Raw genomic sequence first — 21451 nt, 5'->3', positions numbered from 1 at the left:
AGAGTCAGGGAATATACTGCAGAAAGAGATCACATTCTTTCACTGAAATAAACACTGTGCAATGCTTAGCACAACTGGCATAAAAAGGTGCAATTCCAGGGAGTGTCAAGAAATGAGCATCAGAAATGACTTTTGGATTGAAACTTCCCCTTGTCAGAAGCAACTTTCAAAATGGAATGCCACTGTTATTTCCTATGGAAATTTACTTTGCGATATATGCTGAATTTTGCAGCATGGAAATAATGGGATTAAATTCTCCATTCCCATTGCTGGACTTGGGGGGTAAAAGCCTGACTTCGGTCAATGGAAGTTTTGCCATTGACTTTAATGGGGACAGGATTCTTTCCTGAGCAACTGCCTTTTGGTGCTCTTGACACTAGAGGATAAATGCTGACTGTCCCTCCTCTCCACCTCATGAAAAATCCACATAAAAGGCAATACAGGACTACACCTGCAGAGTGTGTTTGTCAGTGGGATGCTGTTAGGCTGGGGGAGGAGCCAGAGTGCTGTTGATTGGTCCCATGAAGCAGGGCTACTGCAGTCCATAGGCTGTGGTCGTTAGCAGCTCCCTTTTCCCTCCCACCAGCCCTGTACAGATCCAGATTTTATACATATATATTTTTATACATAAGATAATTTGGCCCAACCACTTTATTCATTTTCCCATGCTAGCTAATGATTTACGAAGGAGCTAATGCTCTTCTAAGAGGCCTATCTACACACAGGAAGCAGTGGTTCTTCATTTGCAGTGTTAATACAGCACCATCACCGTGTGTCAAGATGAACTCTTACTTTAACTCTAGCTAGCAAATGAATCTCCCATGACTGGGAGACAGCTGACTATTCAAGCGCTCAAGTCGATTCTTTATCAATTAGAATCTATTTTTACTTTCTGTATTGTCCCTCTCCACAACCATTCATTCAGACAGAACACTGTAATCAGCTGGCCAGCTGCAAATTGACCAAAGAAATATAACTTCCCTTTGATGTAGATGTCCTCCCAGCAGCTAAAGCCACAGCTTCCCATCTCTTTTCCAAGATAACATTTCCAGCCTTACTGCTTTTCTGCCTTTCTAGCTCTTCACAAGTGATCTGAAAAAAGCTCCACAAGTGTGAAAAGTGTTGCTCACTGCAAGGCTGGAAAAGCCAGTTCACTTTCAATGCTTTAATCACTTTGTGTCTGCACTCTGCTTGGACACATTTTATCAAACAGACAGTCACAACAGTTGACACACATCCCATTTCAAAATAACTGTCATCAGACTGTCACCATGTCTTCAATGTTTCTTTGCTCCCAACTGAGAGATGTATTGTCCAAGCACATCAATTTGGTTTACAGTATTTATTTTGGATTTCATAAGCCATACCCCCTTCAGGCAGGTCAGTTCACATGTACATAATTTAATGAAATGGACACTGTCAAGATCAGAAAGGGGGAAAAGGATGAACAGCAGAGACACAATTATGCTTGTTTCAGGGGTGAAAAGGAAAGGACCATCTTCTCCCTACAAACCACCGTATCCCTGAGCACCACCACTTCCTATCATCTCACTCTTGCAGGGAAAAGCCAAAGAAAAATGATAAACCCAGCACTATTTCCTGAGTCCCATAATAACAAGGTCTATTGGACCAGCTGGGGAGCAAGTACAAGAGTGAAAGGGCACCCAGCCCTGAAAATATTCAACTGCCAACTCCCTCGTGTTGAAGACAAGGAACCATTCACTCAAGCTGACCTCAGTTTCCTTGGTATACTACAGAGAGGAAGGATGGCTTCATAGACAGCGAGTGCCCCAGCCAATATCAGGCCTTATAGACCAGAGTCAACACCTTGATTTGCACCTTTAACTGAACAGAATCGATTTTTTTAATAGTTACTTTTTTAGATTGAGTAGGCTGAATGACCTGGAAAGGTTATGCAACCTGTATATCAACCTTTACAGCCATGTGAAATGGATTATTCTATTATCTGGGGTATAGGTAACAGGCTACATATTACTTTATTATATATTGTGAGCTTTGATGAATCGTTAGGCCATGACAGACATTTAATTAAAGGGATGGGATAAAGAAGGAAAATTGTGCACTGGAGGAAGATTACCATTTGACTCAAAGCCAGTAGCCTGAGTAGTGTGAAGGAGATCTGATCACCAGAGATAGAGCTCCTTTTGAAATTAGATGTGTGAGAGAGGGAGCGAGTGAATGTGTGTAAATGACAGGTAAGGTAAATATATTGTGAAGACTGAAGGGTTAGTATTTATACAGTGCATTTACTATAAATGCTAAGGATTGCTTTTCTTCTCTCTGATCTTGACTGTAAATTTACAGGCTCAGATGTTCCAAGCCAACTAGAACATTTAACCACACAATTAATTTCCATTAGAGCAGTGTGGCTAACACCTTTAGGTGGTTTTTAAAATCTCAAGCTGCTTGTTTGCGATTTTTCTATTATCCTGCATACAGAGTGCTCTTAAATATATCATTTTAGTTCCATTGAAATATTGGGACTCACTGTCTAATGATTGACAACTGGGATGATACCTGTTAAGTTGCAGTCATTAGTGTCTTTGGAGAGAGTGAGAAAGGTGACTTCCTGCACCCTAAACAGAAAGTTCAGACCACTTCCTTCCCCGCCACCCCCGCACTTTAACCCATCCCAGCAATGGGATCTCATGTGAGATTCACAATCCTTCCTTCCACTTACCACTAGAAGGGAATCCCTTCCAATCATATCAGTCTGTACAAAGTGGCCTCAAGTAAGTTAAGGACCGTTATAAAGAGGATTATGATCAATGGTTCTCCATGTCTGCTGATGGTTGGACAAGAAGTAATGGGCTTAATCTGCAGCAAGGGAGATTTAGGTTAGATATTAGAAAAAACTTTCTAACTATAAGGAGAGTTAAGCTCTGAAGCAGGCTTCTAAAGGAAGTTGCGGAACAGGTTGGACAAACACCTGTCAGGGATGGTCTAGGTTTACTTGGTTCTGTCTCTAAACAGGGGGCTGGACTTGATGACTTCTCAAGCCCTATATTTCTATGATGCTATTATTCTAATACCAGTGTTTAATTGGCTAGAGGGTTCATGTCCATGACTGCTTTGTCCAGGCCAGTACCTGGCTGTCCTTAGTGAGTCTGGGAGTTACAAAGTCAGGGAGAACCACAGGGTTAGTCTGTTTAAAGTGTTTTCAATCAACAAGCCCCTTTATATTAGTTATAACCAGTTCCCATCTCTTCTCTATTACAAGGGACTCTGTACATGCCAGCCTGCAGAAACAGGCATGCTGTCTCTGAAACACTTTCAAACTTTGGCCATCTTGGGAGCAAATGACCAGGATGGAGGCTCAAACCCAGGTCTCTCACATGGGAGTGAAGAATACTAGCACTAGATCCCTGGAGGTGCTCACAATTCACTTTGATTACTAGGTTTGGTTTACTTTGCTTCACATAGAAAGAATGTAATTTCAAAGATAATAGGTTTCATTCAGCCTTAAGATATTCTGGCTCCTGCCCAGTGGAGGGCCCATGGGAGTGGAGAATATGCCAGGAAGAAGACTGCAGTGGAGAAAGACACCTACAAGCTTTGCTCCAGAGCTAGTCAAGTGTCAACGTAACAGTGTGTGGCACAGGTTGGAAGATGGCCTGGCCAAGGCTGATTCAGCACTTCCCCTCTACAAGTGATGCTCCATAGGAACCAGAATCAGAATTTAAAATTGTTCTCACCTGGTAGCACCTAATGGCAAAGACAGCCTGGGGGCAAATGCCGCGTGCCCTCCCTGGATGTGAACCCTCCCTTGGGTAAAGTAGCCCTTGCTGGCACAGAAGGGTGTAATTTTCAACCCTACACCAACAGAGGTGAATTCATTTTTTGACATCTGTAAAACGTATGTAGCATGGTTTGGAACTGGGATTTTTTCTTTGTATTTTCCTTACAGTATGCAGTATATTTCCCCACTTAGTTAAATAAAGTCTATAAGAGATACAGAGAACAGATATGCCTTGAATGATTAATAACGTTTATTTCCTCCTGGCCCTCAAAAATTAGAAAAGCTATCCACCTCAGTTTATTCTAAAATAGTCTCCACCTAGGAAGTTAAGACAATAAGAAAATGGTTCATATCATGTGAGACACTTTGTCTAAGGACACATGGATAAGCTACAGTTGGGAGTTCCACTCCCCAGGAATAGAAACTAAAATGGCACTGTTAACTGCCTAAGCAAGAATCTCTCATAATTTGCATATGGACAACAATTCTTCCTTCCTCCCAAACTAGCTAAAAAGAACTCCAAAAAGTTGCCAGGCAAGGTTTAACATCCTAATTTCCTATGGCAAGTGGCCCGCTTCTCTTTGCAAGTGGGTCAAGAGATGAGTGGGTCAAGATACAATTTAAGCAAACTAGAAATAACCTGCTGTGAAATCAAAGGTCAATAAAGCAAACTGCCTGTTACCCCAAAAAATCCAAACCATATTTTCACCCCCAACTATAAACTATACATATGTTTGCCTTGTAAATCAAATATGATAGATAATCTGTTTTGTCCTGTCAGTTTGTCTTTCACCCCAAACTTGAAGCTGCACGTTTTCTTGCTTTGTGAGTCAGATCTGCGTCTCTTTATATGTAGATAACATCTCTAATTTGATTTCAAATTCTATATAACATGCAATGCTTATGTACAATCAAAGAATGTATGAAATAAGTCCATCAAGTTTGGAAGATTATAAGGCATTATTCTTGTTTCCATTGGAAATAACCTTGGCCCTTTAGAAGTAATAGGATTTATATGGCACAATGAAGAAGGAATGCTGAAAGATTTACACCAATATATACCTTTGGATCATTAAGAGAAATTGCTTAAAATGGAGAAATTTCCAATTAACAATATGGGCTAATATTGAAATACAAGCTTTGAAATGGATCAAACATAAAAAGCCTCCAATAAGAAAAGGACTGGAGACATTTTTTATACTCCATCACCATCTATTAGATACCAATGGCGGCAGCAGAGAAACAGAGCTGAAATCTGTGCACTCAGTTGGCACGAGTCCAACAGAAATAAGAGGGAGCTTCCCTCCAGTGAGTCCTAAAATCAGGGCATGTAAAACTGAGGTCACCAATCTTGTGAGACCCTGAGCTGACTGAACCCACCATGCTGCAGAATCCCCTGTGTGATGAATGCCAGGACCGGTCTCATGGAAAGGACTTTCCTCACATCTCAGGGTTAAGAGGGTAAGGTGAAGTGATGAGATTTCATTTCAAAGATTGTATTTCCCTTTCTGTTCTTTAACATAAAAAACCTGCAGGTTATCTTGATTACGCCTACAATCTCTAGTGAGATACCAAGTAACCCTCTTTTAGATTTTAACTAATGCAAGCTCACCATTGTAAGCCCAAGCAAATTGACCTAAGAGGTTTAAAACAACAATTTTAAGCAATTGCTTTTCATATTCTCAACTTGTCCCTTTTGGTCCAAACCATTCAAACAGCAGGGACCACATGCTTTAAATGTGCCTTGAAGAAAAGTATATCCTTGGAAGTATGATAAATGTGTTAGAGACTAAAGAATTGAGCCCCTCTTTTTCTCTGCCTGTGGCACATAATAATCTAGTCTCCTGTGGGCTGTAATCCTTTGGTCTCATTTCAGTTGTGGGATTTAGTGTGTGGGTGCAGGGTGTGTCAGTGGCCTTTGATATACAGGCTCAGACTAGATAATAAGGTGGTCCCTTCTGGCCTTAAACTCTATGGTCATTAGTAAATGTAATGAGAAATCTTGGTGATTCGCATTGTTCCTTGGTATAACTATGTGATAATTGTTTGCAAGATTTGGCTGTATCTACACTTGAGTGGTAAACTGTTGATTGTTTACTAATGTGGTTCTGGGTGAATTAATAAAGTGTTCAAGTGTCCTGAAAAGAACCCAGTGTTAAAATTAGTAAGATAGCTCTCTGGATTCAATAAAAAAGTCTTATCCTATTGGATTTCATTCTATATTGGCTATAACACTTATCTAGTTTGTTAGATTTCAGGTCTAAGATCTAATTGGCATCTTGGTACATTCATAAAAACTTACAAGTCTCGCTCAGTCTTTTAAATATAATGTGGAAATGTGTAAGGGTTAATAGAGAATTTTCAATATTAATTCCTTGCTTGAAGCCTGGTAGATAAAACCCCTCTTAACTAAATTACCTGTGTGAGGCATTCGGCGATAGTCTATTATCTCAATAGCTTCCTGACTTTTATTTCTTAAACCCGGAACTCACTGATATGTAGACAGGCCAGGAAGCAAATGCTCAGTTAACTTCTCCAAAGTGGTATATTGTTACAGCAATTACCATGGTTGTGCAGTGATGGTCTGCTGTGCTTGCCATCTTTTATTTATTAGCACATGCCCAGAACAAATAAAAGAGAGAGAACAGAGGGCACACGAGGTGCTGACATTTTGACCTTAAAAAGAGTCTTATTTTTGTTAAGAGCTAAAATAACTTCATAATTATTCACCAATTAAGTTGCAAATTTAAAGCCTTTATGTTCATAGAAATCTTCAAAGGTTAGTTTGGGGATAATAGCACAATTCTGCAACCCTTATTCATGCAAACAAACCCTACCCTCTGGAATAGCCCAGCTGACATGAATGGCATTATTTATGTAAGGATCTCATGACTAAGGGTTTGCAGGATTGCCCAAAACTGTTTATTCTGAAACCCAGTCAAACTATTTATTATAAATACACACTTGTTATGAATTTATCTCACTTTCTGGTTATTAAATCATTCATGAACAGATCACAATTTCCATATTTATTATTCAGTTTTCACTTTTCACTGGATTGTTTTACTAAAATAATTTTAAGCCTATTGAGTACTCACAAAACATTTGCTCCACATATTCAAAATTGGCTTGACTGATTGGTCACCCAGTTTGTGTGTGATCTCTGGCTAAATTACTGAAATTGTTTCAACAGGAGAAAATAAAAATGAATGATGAATAATAAACATTCATAATAAATTTTGGAATGACTGATTATTCACGCTAAAATATGTGAAATTTTGGGGATTTGCCAATGTTATCTAGGCATACACTGCTGTAGTCTAAACAATCATGTATAATATGACCACACAACTCACATTGAGACAAACTTGGTGATTTTAGTCACAAAAATGTGTGAATCAGCGTTGACATTTGTTTGAATTTTTTGAATTCGCTCTCTTTTACTGTACACATATCACACATGCAAAACATGGCTTCTAATGTAGTAGACTACATTTTGAGAGGTTGTAAAAGAAAGACTTTGTAGCATAGTTACTTACATGTTTCACAACAGGTATTGTCAATTTTTGCAATTTTACCCTACGAGAGAACACATGCTGCAGTTTAGGCACAAATAGTATTTACACACACATCTGAAAATAGTCAGACTTATATTCAGTTTCTCTATAATAAGTTATGCACTATGTTCCTGTGTTATATATATACATATAATAGAAGTATGTAGAAATACTAATTTTCCTAAAATTTGACTTCATTAAAGTTTAGGAATATTAAACAACTTTAAAGTTTTTCCACACAACCAACTGATATTGCTCTTAGGGCATCGTTATCTTATAACACCTGAATGTCATTAGCTGTACAAACCAATTTTTACCTTTTGGAGCCATAACTCTGATGACTTTCTGTGTTACTGAGGGTTAAAAATGGGGCACATGTAATTATATTTTCATTTATGTTTCTTTAAAATGGCTGCCACCGTTACCACTGGATCTCTGACCCTGCTTCAGAGAGTCACCTGAACCTGTAAGTCAGTAACTGAATAGGAACATATTTAGGTCCAAGATGCATTTTGAAAATGTATTTTAAAAAAATGAGAGCTGGATAGTGGGACTTTCCAATTCAAAAGCAAACTATTATCCTTTGGTTTGAAAATGAGACCACTGGAGGGAGATAATACACTCAGTCTATGGCTTTGTGCATATCCCATTATTTTTCAAATAGTTTTCCTCTATACATCTCTACTCCAGTTTATGGAAGTATGTGCAGTAGTGACAGCAAAAAGGAGTACAGTTTTCATGAAAGGCTTTTATCTTTTGAATAATGAGTCTCAAAATCGCTGTTCACTTTGTGCATGTATGAGAGAAATCCACTATATAGGGTGGGCTTGCCTGTGACCTCACTACCCACTGCCATGTTATAAGAAGGCACAGGCAGGCAGAAACCTGCAGTAGCAGCAAGTACTATATCCTTTAAAAGACCATAGCTTGCATTCCATGTCCCAACCCAAGGCTGGCCTCAAGTTATCAAGCAATGCAGAAGGGGTTGGGTCTGGAGGGACTCATCTAGCATGTCCAGCAGTACTCCCAATCCCCATGTTATTGCACTAGTGAGTGCAAGCACCTGGATTTAGCCTGCTCCCTATGCAAAGAGGAAGGCTATCGACATCCTCCTTCCATCTTCACACTCAAGAGTAGCCAGAATCTGCCCCTACATCATATGCACACATGCAGTTTAGTGATGGATGAAACACGAAGTTTGGAGGTTCAGTTCCACTGAGATTCCAAAAGCTCAAATGCTTCTCCACACCTCTTTGCTCTGATATCTGGACTAAGAACATCATGAGATCAGCGTTCCCCCTCTGGTCCCCAGCACTTCCTGGCTTTGGATGGGCTGGAAACATTGGAAGATCAGCTTTTCCCATGTTTATTACAGTCCCATCTGAAACCAGGATACGCAGGAGCCTGTGACATTTATTATTTAAAATAAAATAAAAAACAAACCTTTTCTGAACCTAAAGAAAGGTTCAGGTTCAATTTAGCTGAGGTGTAAGGTGGAAGCTTAGATTACCCATCCCTAATACACATACGGGATTTATATAAAGCCCCATAAACATGACAGAATATATTCAGAAACATGCAAGCAGGACCCACTTCACTACTTACCCCTTCAGCCAAGCATCTCCTGGAATCGAATGGAGGGCAGCCAGTGATTCGTTTTTCCCAGATAAATTCCCTTTTCTCATTTACTTTACAAGCATGACTGTCACAGCCATCTTGAACTGTCTCATTCGGCTGTAAAGATTTAAGAGCTGTTAGCTTAGCACAAAAACAACGTGGAAGGCCACAGTTTTCAGGAAACTATAAAGTTTGACTATTGCTATTATTTCATTGTCCTTCAGCTAATATGCCTCAGCAGGGAGGATTACAAAACATGGAAAACTTTGCTAAATACATGTGTGGGTCAGTAAGACCATCTAGTTTTAAATATTTATTTATATGATGCCCTCAATGTGCATGGTACTCTGCAGACATGTGAGAAAGCACGTACCCTGCAGCCTTATTAAGTGCCAAAAACAGACGTCCTTGCCCGAGTCCTCACTCTGGCAAAATTCCCATTGACTCCAACGGGAGTTTTGCTGAATAAGGACTGAGTAAAATGTGAACAACAAGCCTGAGGATTTGGCCCTAAGTTTGTAGCTTTGTGTTCTGTCTTTTGAGGAAAACATATACATGAATATTTAACATTAGTTACCATGAGGAGATTCTTAACAGCTCAAAAATTAGACCTAAACGAACTAATGAAAAAAGGTACATACATGCTACTTCCTAAGACACGCTGCCAGCTTTTTAACATGCAAAGAGCCTCTGATGTTTAAGGGAGGGCCCCAGGTCCATTTCCAATAGCTGCTGGTCATTTAATGAAATGAATGATGAACAGGTATTAAGCTGCAAAGAGTCCTGTGGCACCTTATAGACTAACAGACATATTGGAGCATGAGCTTTCGTGGGTGAATACCCACTTTGTCGGTATTAAGTTATAACCAACAGGGCAACTGAACTCAAACATCATTCCAGGGACAGTTTTGCTGGATTCATATGCTGTACTGACCTTTATTTGTTCCTGTCTTGTTCATATTTGTTTGAATTTAATCCAAAACATGGGATCTTTGGCTGCACACATCTCTAATTTCTTTGAAAATATTGGGGTTTGCAGCTGCTGTTTAACTGTCTAAGAGGGGCAAAGGAATAGGTGCACCAGTGGCCTCAATTAAAAGCACGGCTGACATTTACGTTTAGTCAACAAAAATGAGTATGCTTAAAATAAACCTTCAGATATAGGATTCTTCCGTCTCTCAACTTGATACTGCATGACGTTGGCACACATTTCCCACAGCAGGAGCCGCTGATTTCTTCCATCCTGTAGCTCTACAATGCAAGTAAATTCGCTGCAGCATTTTTCTGCTTTTCCGGACCCTCCACCCTCGCTCACAAACTGAATGTCAGTTTTGGAAATGCAATTAACACAATTACAGTCATCAAAACATCTCTAAAAGTCTCGGATGGGCATGGTCTAGTTAAATGTTATTTTTATTAAACTTGACATTATCTCTTGTGCTATTATTGTGCGGTATACTATATGGATGCTGCATGTATGGTACATTGTGTAATATGTGCAGACCTGATTGATCCTGTGTCCACTGAGATCAGTGGCAAAATTATGGTGCTGGGTCAGGGCCGTGAAGCACAAGTGACTAAAATGCTCCCATGTGCCATATGAACCTTACTTGCAGCATCAGGCAAGATTCCTCCCTAAAGCCAACACACCTTGCAAAGATGCATGAGAAACCCAGAGCAGGAAACAAAAGGGCCAGGAGACTGGTGAACAGTATAAAAGAAGGGAAGGTGGGAGGAGGAGAGATTAGGCCAGAGTGGAAGACTGAAGAATGGAACAGAGAAAAGTGGGATGAGAATGTAAAGTTAAAAGAAAGAGATGGAGGAGTGGACTAGAGGAGGAGGAAATGGTGAGAATAGCAGAGAGAGGGATGGGGAGAGAGAATCAAAGGATGGAGAAACTGGCAGATAAAGTAGGGGGACAAAGAGAAGTGGTGAATGGGGAAGGAAGTGAAGGATGAGGGAAAGAAGCAGAAGAGAGAGAGATCAGTCAGCAATGATTGGTAGGGAAGCCAGGTTATGGACAAGAAAGAGGTAGAGAAAACCAGAAAGGAATTGAGTTAACGTAGGAAGACAATAAAAGTCACCACTACAACTTCTCCAGCTCCTAACTTCACCAACAGCTGCTTATGATGAGCTGAACATTTTTAAGACAAACACTTTCTGGATGAGCCAATAAATGTATATTATCCATATGTTTGTTTTAACAATTTTTTTAAAGGAAACATTTATGTTTTTACAGTAACCATTAAACCATCAGAAAAAACACTACTTACTCATTATTATGTAGGTTAACTGCTACCCTTTCAATTTATCTGCTAGCAAAAATGTGAGTTTAAAATGCATCTAGACTCATTCACAAAATAACATAAAATGATGAATGACTCCACTGTAGTTTGCAGCATTTCCCAAAGCATTGCATTTACTTACATCATTTCAATGGCTGATTATAGGTTGATACGTTGTTGAAAGCACATACTCTAAAGTGTGATTTGTTCCTTATGACAATGGCTTTTAATGTGAAATTAGAATGAAACACAGGGTAAAACACCTAAGCATGTGCTTGAGACCTACTGACTTCAGTGGGACTAAAAGGGTTCATCTGGGCATACATGAAAATTTCCTTTTGTTGAGAAATAAGGCCTACATAGCCATTACAATAGGTATGGGAATCGGGGTATGCCCAACCCCCTGAAATTGGCTCTTATTGAGACAACGTCCACAGCCAGGAAAATTCCATTCTACTTTCCTAATTTACAGATATTAACTATGAGGAAAAAAGCACAACAATTTCTTTTATTGAAGAGCATGGGAAATTCCCTCTTATGAAACAAACCCAAGTCAATGTCAATTTCCACTTCTGATCGAGATGCTCCATTTGTCTCCAAGGTGGACTGGATCTCCAAGAAATGAAAATGTTAGGTAAGCACAGATATATTTTCCTGTTCTTCATTGTGCTAAGATCTATAGATCCATTACAATGGGATATTTACAGCAGTGTGCCTCCAGGGTAGAAAGCAGGATCATTCTTTAAATGTGGACAGCCACAACTAGGTAAATTATGTATCCTCTATCTTTCCCTGGGCACTGAAGAATGGAGAAGAATTCTACCTAAAAATGACTCTGGCTAAAGATTGGATGATCAATATGTAGATCAGTGTGAATTTATATATTGATGGCCATATGGCCAACAACCAGATGTCAATACAGATGATGTGAGTTCTCTTCCATAAGTCTTTCAGTGCTCCTACAGACTGGACATTGTTGCCTGACAGAAGAACATTTCCTGAACTAAATTTGGGAATGAATGCGCTGACAGTTTTGAGAGTTATTTGTCCAAATTAATAGTAAAATACTTGGTCTGATGCAAGCAAGTTCCCAACTATATAAGTTCACCTGACTGCAGATAATAGATATTAGGAAATCTACTTAAAAAATATAGTTAAGTATAATGACCCCTGCAACAGGGGTTCAATTTGAGTGGTGCGGTAAGGACCAGAATGAGGTTCTCAGGTTGTGCGCTATAAACTTGAGGGGCTAAAATTAGGGTAGTTGCCCTAAGGATGCATTTAATGTTGGGGATTGTACAAAGCTTCCTTTTCTTGAACATACGGAGAACATTATAGGATGGAGATTTTACCTTTTGCTTGGACACTCTCATAAAGCTACATTAGAGGCCTCCTGGAGGAATTCAAGGCCATATGTCACTTGCTTAATGCAGTAGTTAAACTATGGACGGTGTTTGTCCAATAGAATAAGTTATATTTGTTAACTTGTTTTTAATATCCATGAGTGATAATCACTTCATCCAAGTATCCACCTTGAACCTGTCTGGTGCTGAATGGAGGAATGGCTTTTGCAATAGCGGACCTCTTGTATAAGGTAGAGAGGTCGGAATGTCCAATGTGAGGTTAGTAAGTCCCAAGAACTACAGTCTCTTCCAACAGAAAGACATAAGCAATATTATTGGTGTTCTCTCCTTCCTAGCTTTTGATCAGCCCTGTGGGGGCAGTGGAAGAGGTGGGAAAGTATATAGCAGAGACCTTGTCCAGCTTTGCAAGAGATCATCTGTCACACTGCATCTTGAGTGCTGACATATGAAGAGACCACAGAGCACTTTATTGCTGTTTCCAGATAGAAAGAGGTTAATCATGAGCCCACTATGTTGATTTACAAGGAATGAGGATACTTTTGGATTTGGGTTCTATGTTGCTTAGTCTTGTACCCAGTAGGATTCATCCTCAGCCCAGGCCTACATTTGACTCCCCTGAAACTATATGTCTGACTTTATCACAAACCCAAGATACTCCAGGAACCACCTCAGTCTATGTGTCGGTTTCACTCTCTCTGTACAGAGCCCTGATCAGAAAAATTGTCCAGAAAGAGATAAAAATGAATTTCCTTTTTCCTAAACACCAATATTATTGCTACTATGATCCTGGAAAGAGTCCTTGGAAGCACATGTACAATCAAATGGTAATGACTGGAATTGAGAGGGGAAAGGTGGCAGTTTATCTGCAAAATGAAAGAATTGTCTGTGTGATAGTTAAATGGGAATGTGAAGATAGAGCTCCTTTAAGAACTTATTTTGATGTGTCACCCTGCTCTATTAGTTATGGACTCTCTGAGGCTAGAAATGGCATAAAGAACAGCCCGCGATGTGGAATGGTTAATATTACTCTGATCTGAAGTAAAATGAAACTATATCATGTCCTGGCATTTCCATGGGCTGCCTAAGTTTGGGAATAGGACAAGGCTGTCCCTGTGATTCTTGCATAACTTTATAGAGTATCCTCTCTGAACAATGTTGAGTCACCATATTTTGACACAAGTTGTAGGTAGCCGTTTGCTCCCAAACTGAATGAAGATGGCACCAATCCGGGGTTTAACTCCAGGTAGGGAAGGTTGGGAGTCATGCAGAATGCCCTGGGGCAGATGAAGGCCACTATGACTCTTGCTTCAGCACCCTGCGCTTGTTCTAGCTATCACTTGCCAAGTGCTATTCTCCTTTGTTGTACTTCAGGGACTGTTTCACTTTGCCATGGGACTTGTATTCTGTTCTAAAATGTCTAGCAGAAACCAAAATTGTAAATCTACTTTTCTAATGACTCTGTGAATAGTCTCAGCTTTCCATAAAGTTTCCTAGTACATGAGCTGGGAACTGATTTGCCTGCACATCTGATCTCAAGGGCAAAAGCCATGGAGCGATATCTAAGTGGAACAGATTTGTGTCCCACTATCTTTTTCAGGGAGAAGCCATGAAAAAGTCAGCAAGCATTTTAGATGGAGAATTACCATAATTGCAATACCCCTGTCTGCATGAGGAAGCACTTAGTGTGTCAGATGACAGTACCTAATTTTTTGTTTGTTTTTGTTTAGTCTGAGATTTTTTTCATACCAAAGGGAGGCTGAGACCGTACCTGTGCAGACTTGGCTGCCTGTGAATGGCTTGTAAAGTGAGGAGGTCACTCAGTTAGGTGAATCTGACTGAAATCTCCCCTAATTAGAAAGGTCAAGTCCCTGATCACTGAGGAAGATAGCCATGTTTCTCTTCCGTTGTGACACCAGGTTGAATCTGGTCTGGTGACTACTGATAAATCTTCTGGACTTATAAAATGGAAGCTAGAAAGAAAGAAAGATATGATAGGCCAGGAGCCTGTTACTTCCCACTTACTCTATACCCTCTGGCAGTGGGATTGTCCATGCTGTGTCTTGCCCCTCCATCTGTGCCCAAAGAGAGGAGGCAGTCGAGCTCTGCAGTCAGAGGGCAGAGGGCTATAAAGACTTATGTGCAATTTTCCATCTGGTGTACAGTCCCTCTGGCATCACTCCCCTCATGGAGATGAGGGAGGAGGATCTGCCTGCCCCTAAAGCTGACTATTCCAACCCTGCTGGCTTCTTTCCTACCTAGGGAAGGGGAGAAGAAGCTGGATTAAGGTGAAATGGAGAACTGCACTCTGCCCACAGAACCAGGTAAGCTTCCCAGTGAAATACTCAATAAGGGAAGTGAAAACAGGAGATATGAACTTTTCTTTTTGCCTGTGACTTTTTCAGCCTAGCTGTCTCCCTGTACGGGCACCAGCTGCTACAAAAGCCTCAGAGGGGAAGCGGAGCTGAGAGGACAGTTTCCCCAAAGGCAAATACAGCCCAGGGAAGCAGCTGGGAATTAGACAGACACATTAGTATGCTGAATTGTTAGGCAGGAATTTGAAATAAAGTTTGGAATTTTCCTCAGAAAAGCTTTGCAGCAGAGAGATCTGGCTGAGCCGCCAGCTGCTGCGTGGGCAGATAAAACTGTAGGGAACTTCAGGGCATGGGCATTGCCTGCTGCTAGTGACTGAAAGTCTAGTTCAGCCCACAAACTGTAAGCAGGCTGAAGTACCCATTGTAACAGACTTGTGGACCTTAGCACAATGAAAAATTAAATGCTTTCCTGAACTGGGGGTTTAGAACATAATTGGGATGGGACCTCTGACACAGATGCAGAAAGATACAGGACCACACTGTACCCTTCTTTGGCAAGACTTCTGGGAAGGGGGACAGTGGACCCAGTGAACTCTGAGATTGGGGTGCATGCAATGGGTGAGGTGACCTTACGACTGCATAGATTCACAGTCAGGAAAATCCAGGATAATAGCATTCCCACTCACCTTGGGACAGGGTTCACAGGTGGTTTTTCTACAGGTCAGTTTGAAGTTCATAGGCAGCCCTCTCTGGAGGCTACATTGACAATTTGTACATTGGTCCAACATCAGGCGTTCCCCTACCTGAAACATTAGAATCAGTTTGCAGTGTTGAGTGACCATCTGTTAAAACTCAAGAAAATAAGCAACTTCATCTTAGCTTGAAACCGACTCATTAAATCTTGCAATGCTGTTCTGGACTGAGGATAGCAACCAAAACCTTTCTGTCCCCAGCTTCAGGGACCCATTGTTTGTATCATCACACAGACACAACAGGAGGAGGCTGTTCCTAACTAGCTGATTTATCTGCAGCCAACCATCAAGAGTTCACTTTTTTTTAAAAGTGCCATCAAGCTTGCTAGGAAGAGGAGTTAATCAAGTTACGATGAGAACCGGGTGAAATTTTTCAGATGAATAGTTTATTAGCTGAAAAAATGCAGTGTCCATCCACCCAAAGCTATCTGTGAAGTTGACACAAATTCACCAAATAGTTTCAGCTGCAAAAAAGGGTTTGGGGCTAGATTCCTGGCAACATCCATCTTATAACTTTAGCCCAGTGGTTAGGGCCCTCACCTGGGAGGAGAGAGACTTGAGTTCAAGTTCCTGCCCAAGAGGAGGGATTAAAACCTGGGCTTCCCACATCCCTGATAAGTGAGCTAACTACTGGGCTAAAGATTGTAGTGGGGGGTGAAAGTACCAGTACCGCGTCCCCTTCTAATGCCCCTCAGTACAAACCAATGGATGCATAACACAGTACCAACTTAAGCTTGTAGGCTTGGCTCAGGACCGTTTTTTCCCCTCTTATATTAACCTTTTATAGTGAATGTTCATGCTCATAAATCTGAGAGGATAACAGCACTTGGTGGATCCAGGCATGAAGCCACACTCATAACTTTTCCTTGTGCGGTAGGAATGGAGAGGAAATGTCATATGAAAAACACTAGCCTTTTTATTATTCTTTACTCTGGAAGGTGCTCAGATATCACAGTGATGAGCATAGTACAAGAACCCAAACAGAATATATAGTCCTACAGAAGCAGTCAATCCTGAAGTGCAACATCATTCTTGCTCTACTTCCTGTTATGTCCTGAAAACTGCCCCGCTGCCCCACCCCCACCAGTTATTCAGCAATGCGTGATGTTTTTGTGTTGGTGACTTGCTTCAAAATACTTAAATTTCTGCCATTTATGACTATAGTCATATTTGACTCAGTCCTCTTGAAGTAAATGGCTAATTTATTATACATAGGGCCTCAGAAGCACTAGGTTTTTGCATCATATTTAGTATGGAGGAAACCACTAGAAAGTTCAGTATACAAGGAATAATGTAATAAACTGTAGATTCCCCATAGGAGCTCATGAAAGTTCTGAAATTCCAACATGCTAGAAATTACGTTTTTCAGTAGAATAGCAAGAAGTTAAATTTATGTTGAATCAGTGTTATTTTGGGGGGAGAAATTTGGGATTACACTTATTAAAGACAAGCTGGAACCAACTCCCCCAGATACTAATGCCTCCAAACTTTTGCGAAGTTTCTATCAGGATCCAAAGTTTGCAACATAAGCACCATCTGTAATGTGTATATAAATTTCGTCTCAGATCAGCATGTCAATGGGCCTTGACAGTACATTTCTGTCAAGGAACAGAGCTTATGGTGTGGGGGAACTGAGCAAAATAAGGAATGGATTATTTTTTTCCATTTGTAGAATATACCTATCGAATATTTTCTAGACAAATTTATAATAAAACATCAGCATCTGCTAACCCACAGTTAGCTAATGCAACCAAAATAACCCCCCATAAAGCTAAAAACGACTCTAGTCTCCCTCAAACATGACATTCAATAAAAGCCTGGGAAAACAGATGAGTGTGACAGCTAATTCCATTTGGTAAATACAGCCACCTGCTTGGAAGTCTGCATTTAAAGCCTGCAGCATTATTTAAAACAGTGAAGTGAGTGCAATTCAGACCTACTGGAGTATAATATTGGTAACCAGATACAAAACAGAAGTGTAAAGGGAGTAAGGAAAAACAAAGGGCCACAATAATCTAACCGATCTGTAGTGAAAGATTCCAAACTTGGACCTATTCCTGAATGAGTTAATGGAGGACATTTTCCCTTGATACAAAATGAAACATGAAACCTATTTTTAAACTGTGGTTGTATTCCCAGCATAAAGTTTTGAAATCCAGGAAGTATAAATGTCCTGGGGATACCCCATCTTGATTCCTGACCAGGACTTTGGAACAATCACAGAACAGTGACCTCAGAATATCTGTCTCAACTTTTATTTTCTGCATGCTGGGACAGGACATGGGGAGTTCAGAGAGTGTTGTGGGAATCCTCATACAAGGTAATGCTGTTGGCTCTGCAAACGGCCAGCACAAAGCCTCTTCAACACTCTAGTGTCACCTAAGCCCTCCACGCACATTGCCTAATTAAGACCACATTTAATTAAATAAATGGCTCATTCTCATATAGAACAGTAATACGTTTTGGATCAAAAATTGCAAGACAAATCTGTATGTTGCTGGGTGAAGAACTAAGACGAGCCACTCATGCAAGGGACTTCAGGGTCAGGCTAGCAACAACATGCAGGTGTAAATGCATTGCTTAGTTGCAGCACAGAATGCCAGTCAATATCCTAGAACGCATGAGAATGTAATTATTATATTACATGACCTAAGGTCATGATTAGGGTCTGCATGGAATATTGTAGCCAGGTTTGGACACTATAAATCCCAATAGGGATGCATATCTTCTAAAAAAGGTAAATAGGAATCAAAGAAAGGAAGCATATTACAACTTAAAAACTCATCCCACAATGTGTTGACAGAAATTGTGTGTTCTTCTGTGGATTTCATTCTGTGGGGAAGGAAATCTCTTACGCAGAAGGAAGGAATGTTATGATGACAGGGCTGTAGTTCTGATCAGATGACAAGTTTATGCGTACATTATGTGAAAAACAAGAGACTGAAAAGAGTTCTTATTGCAGTGTGCAGTAGGTACCACAGAGATTTGGGAATAGTTATATTTTAAATAAGCAGCAAGAGGAAAATTTATGGACACTTCTGGAATTTAGAGATTAAAGTTTAGGTTAAATGCATGGAGGGGCTTGTTCCTCTCGAGGGTGATCAGTATATTTGGAATGCTCTCTTACTAGATATACTGCCAGAATATGGATTTCAGAAAACAATGGTCAACTGCTAGGACTCACCAAAGATAGTTTTGGGTATACATAAGCTCAGATGCTTAACTCTGATCATTCTCACTGTCATGCCTAGGGTGGCATGCCAAACCAGCGACTAGATGTGAGAAGGTCGAGAAGGAATTTTCTTTCAATTTTGTTAGGGATCTTGAGGGTGAGATGGGGTCAAGTAGTGAGTAGCGCTAAAAGCAAAAAAAGTGTTTCCCCTCCCCTCAGATGCTGTGCTGAGTGCTTTCCTTCCTATTTGAATCTGCTTTAACCTCTGGGTGGGGCAAGAGAAGTTTCTCCTTTCTCTGGAATGAGCAAGGATCATCTATTGGAATATTTCTCACAATCTGTTTCCTGTGACTGTGGTGGTCTGAAAGTACTTACAAGGCCCCCATCATCACAGTATCCAAAGAGATGCCCGAGGTCAGAAAGGGCATCTGTGGCACAGCGAGGAATTCAGCTCAGATCCCTTGAGCCCCGGTCCAGTGTCTAACCATGAGACCAGGCTTTCCAAGTCTCCGTTTGAGGAAGGGGAGTCTGTAAATGGTATCTACATAGTAGTTCATTTATACTCTACAAATTCTCATTAAAATATTTAAATATCTGAGAGGCATTTGACATAAGAATATTATCTTACCCCAAGAATGGTGCCATTTAGAACACAACCATTCACAGGTTCTGGAAAAGAAAACATATACTTATTAGTGTTACCTGTGGCACTGCAATAAGGTTGTATATATTATAGCCCTGATCCTGCACGCCTGGTAAAATTTCCACTGATGTCAATGGGAGCTGTCCCTGCATGAAGATGGCAAGATTTGGCCCTATCCATACATCATACCTCTCAGAGGCCCTAATTTTGGCAGTGCTGTCCTGAATTCCCCTTCTGAACCTTCCTTAGCTGCCTATTTTTTTCAAATATGTAGCATGAAGTCCCCTACAGTTCAGGCTTCCCACTTACAGAAGATCCCCTGATAGCTGCTCTGTCAGTGGTGGACTCTTCTCCTTTTCCCTCCACTCTCACTGCTCTCCCCCACTTCTATCCTCACAGTTTCTCACACCAGTATTTCCGTAAGGCAAGTTCAGAGGCAGACGACAAGGAGACAAGGAGAGTGACTTGCAAAGAGGAAGTAATAACATGGTCACTATAACTAATCAAATTTGAGTTTCTTCTTTAACTAAAGCCAGGGCTGTTTGGTACTGTCTGGAAGGCGCTGCAGTTTGTATTCACAATATTACAGGACAACTTCAGATTAAATTCGTTTACATAACATGTATTTTTGTAGGCTCTTAATGAGATGTAGAAAATCAGTGAGTGAGCCACAGAACCCGAATCCTCTGATGATGCTGTTAGCAGTTGTGAAACCTTACCGCACCGGCAGGAGGGACAGCAATTTGTTATTCGGTCACAGTGCAACTCATATCCTAAATGGCAGGTGGGTGCATCCATCTGAGAACATGACACGTTCCTTTTCTCAACAAAAACTTCGTCTTTCACTCGGACACACTTGTTGATAATGCAAGGGCTGAAGGGGGATCGCCACTCTGTGCCGACCTAAGAATGGGAGATTGCAAAAGGGTTAGGAGGAGTTGGTCATGTTTGTGCAGTGGATAGAGGAGAGGACACCATAACAAACCCAAAATGATGATTGATTTAAGCTGTTGGACACAGACCCAAGCAGTTATTCCCTATGCTTTAACTCCCAGAATTTTCAGCAAGGACCATGGTAGCCACCTGTCTCCACACAGTTCTCCCTAAATCTTGGTGTGGACTGTGAGGTCATGAAATAGACTGCTGAATAGATTACAGAATTTAGGGGTGACAGCGACAGATTTAGGAGAAATTTTACTCCATGAAAATTGTGTGTAGGGGGACCAATTATTAGATTTAACTTAAAAAATTGCTCTTTGTGGCTGCTCTGGATTCAGAGGAACTATGGCAGATTTATCTGTTTCTGAGGGGCCTTGTGGGAATTCAGACTTACAGAGACAGAGGCAGACTTTGGTAACATGTTTTGGACAGAAAGAATTTGTGAATGGAGAAAGGGGTCAGGTCCTTGTTGCTGGATACAGATGGTGGTATTTGCCACTGGGTGAGAAAGAGAGGGACCCTCAAGATCATACTGCTAGGGAGGGATGCCACAGCAATCCAGAAAAAAGGGGTTATAGTTGCATGATGGGAGTAGGTGCTGACAGAGGCCAGGCCAAAGTCTTGGTCCTGTGCAATCCCACATTTGCCTAGTGAAATCATGAACCATAGGATTCTGGGGCTCACTGAAATCTAACATTGTTAATGTTTATACTATGCTTTCAAGAGCTAAATCACTGTACGAATGTTGAATATTATTACAGCTCTAATACATGAGGGTGCCAGATAGAACTGGGACTTCCCACTGTGACTGTAATCCACAGTGACACAAACACCGACAGTGAAGGAAGATTGACAATAATTAAGAATCATTTCAGAACCTTGGGAAAGAAACTGAAGATGAAATTGACTTCCCTTCTGTGCCAAGAACAAGCAAAGAAAGTAAACGACTGATACTAAACACCAACTGATAGGTTTCTAACCATTAGAGGAGTGAAGTTCTGGAATAGCCTTCCAAGGAGAGTAGTGGGGGCAAAAGACATATCTGGCTTT

The 21451-nt window shown here is 40.7% G+C and overlaps 1 protein-coding gene across 1 annotated transcript in view; it reads right to left on the bottom strand.

The window, feature by feature from the left end:
* VWF (von Willebrand factor) overlaps window positions 1-21451 on the bottom strand; it is a 239452-nt gene that overhangs the window by 4068 nt on the left and 213933 nt on the right. Inside the window, exons 45-50 of the mRNA XM_032780579.2 lie at window positions 20182-20365; window positions 19448-19488; window positions 15582-15698; window positions 10087-10185; window positions 8923-9051; window positions 7300-7339 (exon numbers count right to left, since the gene is read on the bottom strand). Coding sequence (XP_032636470.1) covers window positions 7300-7339; window positions 8923-9051; window positions 10087-10185; window positions 15582-15698; window positions 19448-19488; window positions 20182-20365 — 610 coding nt within the window. The remainder of the gene's footprint in view (window positions 1-7299; window positions 7340-8922; window positions 9052-10086; window positions 10186-15581; window positions 15699-19447; window positions 19489-20181; window positions 20366-21451) is intronic.

This window comes from Chelonoidis abingdonii, chromosome 1 (genome assembly GCF_003597395.2).
Source record: "Chelonoidis abingdonii isolate Lonesome George chromosome 1, CheloAbing_2.0, whole genome shotgun sequence".
Taxonomy (NCBI): domain Eukaryota; kingdom Metazoa; phylum Chordata; order Testudines; family Testudinidae; genus Chelonoidis; species Chelonoidis abingdonii.
The sequence above is the reverse complement of the archived record's forward strand: the minus strand, read 5'-3'. Positions and strand labels throughout refer to the sequence as shown.